Here is a 2,409-nt window from a genome sequence, read left to right on the forward strand (position 1 = left end):
GAGCGAAGGAAAAACAGAGCGGCAATAGAACCATGTACAGTACAGCAGTGAGGCAGAGGGAGAGGCATGGATGGATCTTGGCCAAGTCGCAGGGCGAGCCGCTGCGACGACGGCGGGCCGGCGTGGGGGGTGGGGCGATCAGGCGTTGGCGGCGAGCTTGAGGGAGGCCGGCAGCGGGCTGCGCATGGGCGTGCGCGGCGTGGGCGGGGCCCCGAGGCGGCGGCCCTCGGCGTCGTAGTAGATGGCCCCGGAGAAGTCCAGCGGCTGGCACCGCTCGCCCATGAGTATCTCCTTCCTCCACACCCCGTCGTCCGCCTCCATGCCCCACTCCTCCGTCGGCCCCGCCTCCCTCCCCTTCTTCGACGAGGACGTCGCCGGCCACGACAGCGCTCTCTTGGCCTTGCCCCCGGCCGCCCCGAGGAACGGCACGACGGCGCGCGACGGGAAGGATGAGCCCGGCGGGCGGCGCACGTGCAGCCGCCGCGCCGCCCGCGACAGCCGCCGCGCGCACCTGCCCACCAGCTCCGCCACCGCCTGCGCCAGGCTCACGCCCATGGTGGACGCCCCTTCCTCCTCCTCCTCCTCGCCGGCTCTTTTGGCTTTGGCTCCTCTCCTCTCGTGGTGCGCTTGCGAATCCCGTGCGCTCTGTGCCGTCGTGCGTCGCCGCTCCGCGGGTATTTGTAGAGCCCCACGAGCCGGTCGGGACCCGGGACGGTTCGGCTAGTTAATGAACTAGTACCACGTACGTAGCTAATTAATCATCATCAGTTAGCAAGACTCGCCGATCTGACCATGATTAGCTGAGATCGCTCGATTTGATTAGCTCTACTAATTAAGATCGTCGGTCGCATTGTATGTATTTGCGGCTGGAACTCAACTCACGTACACGTACGTGTGGGCGTATTGATGGGGTGACGACGATGGGGCTTTGCGGGTGGCAGAATTACATGTCCATCATGGGTGTCCGGTCGGATGGGTCGTACTATAGTGCTGTTGGCAGTTGAATTAAATTAAGCCTAATTGCGTGACTTTGTTGGTTTGGAATTTAACGGTTGGAATTAGGAAAGCGATAAGCCTGCCAAATTAAATTGGCTGGCTATATATGTTCCGAGGGTAGAAGGAGATATAATCAAAAGGAGATGGCTGAAAAACGATTTTACTTCGGCTTCGTGTACGCATATACATGGATAGCGAACGCACAAGTTAACGTAGCCCGTCAGAAATTTCTCAATTTATACAACTAATATACTACGATGTTTACCATTTCTTTTTTCGAGGAAATACCACGACGTTATGTCGAAGTGTTCAGTAAATATTCGTAGTTGTAAAGTACGTAACTACTCTTAGCGACTACTCTCTCTGTTTTTAAATATAAGTCTTTTTAAGAGATTTCAATATGAACTACATACGGATCTATATAGACGTATTTTGAAGTGTAGATTCACTTGTTTTACTCTCTGTGTAATCCTTATCAGAATCTTTAGAAAGATTTATGTTTACGAACGGATGGAGTACATGTAGCGAGTCAACTGTATGTGGAGTCGTTCAAGTCAAATCATCGGGCACTCAATCAAAAAACACACACACACACACGCAGCACTCGCTACTCAGCAGACCGATGCCGATTAGAACTAGGAATCATCCATCCATCACATGCGCATGCATCGATCATGAGTGAGCTCGCTAAAGCTGACCCTGGTATTTTATTTTCTTCTCACACGTCACGCGCGTGCACACTCACGACGCAAGCCGACCGCGCCCGGCCATCATGTAGGAGGCACGAGCTCGCGCGTCAACGCGTGTCGGTGCTGCGAGATAAGATCGACCTACTACCAGCGACGAGTATACGATCCCACGTACTACGCGAAATGACTTATTCATCAAGACGGAGACAGTAGCACGATCCTTGCCTGGTTGCATGGCTTGGATTGGATCTAGTACATCTACTTGTGTGTGTCCGGGCACTTCACACTTGTCGACCACTCGTCCACATGCGTTGCGCGTGCATCCGGGTGGCCGGGGCGGAAAGCATGTCGTCCCGAGCGATCAAGTTGGATCTGGATTGGTGTGCGGCGAACTTGCGCTGCGAGTGCGCCACATAGCCCGGGGGCACATAATGCTCGTCGTTTGCTGTCCATTTCGATCTACCAAATAGGCTCTGGTGGAGGAATGATCTAGCCCACTGACTCATGAGCTTCTCGCAAACTTCGTTTTTTTTTTCTTTTTTTGCGAGAAACAAACAGACAGACGCTTATCTCGTTCGTATCACGCCCGTCCCGGACTCCCGGGCTGCACGAAACTATGTACACTTGATGAACTGCGAGTGTCCTGGTACAGTGGTACTACGAGGCAAATCAAAGCAATACTAACGTCTTGAGCCGATTCCACTTATTTATGGATGATGCACCC

The 2,409-nt window shown here is 53.8% G+C and overlaps 1 protein-coding gene across 1 annotated transcript; it reads right to left on the bottom strand.

The window, feature by feature from the left end:
* On the bottom strand, window positions 1–671 carry LOC119317625. Its single transcript, XM_037592108.1, has one exon. The coding sequence runs from the start codon at window positions 553–555 to the stop codon at window positions 139–141; it is 417 nt and encodes a 138-aa protein (XP_037448005.1). The 5' UTR covers window positions 556–671; the 3' UTR covers window positions 1–138.
* Window positions 672–2,409: the final 1,738 nt, after the last annotated feature.

This window comes from Triticum dicoccoides, chromosome 6A (assembly GCF_002162155.2).
Source record: "Triticum dicoccoides isolate Atlit2015 ecotype Zavitan chromosome 6A, WEW_v2.0, whole genome shotgun sequence".
NCBI classification, from domain to species: domain Eukaryota; kingdom Viridiplantae; phylum Streptophyta; class Magnoliopsida; order Poales; family Poaceae; genus Triticum; species Triticum dicoccoides.

Coding starts and splice junctions, on each gene's coding strand:
- LOC119317625 (XM_037592108.1), bottom strand. CDS start 555: ATGGGCGTGAGCCTGGCGCAGGCGGTGGCGGAGCTGGTGGGCAGGTGC.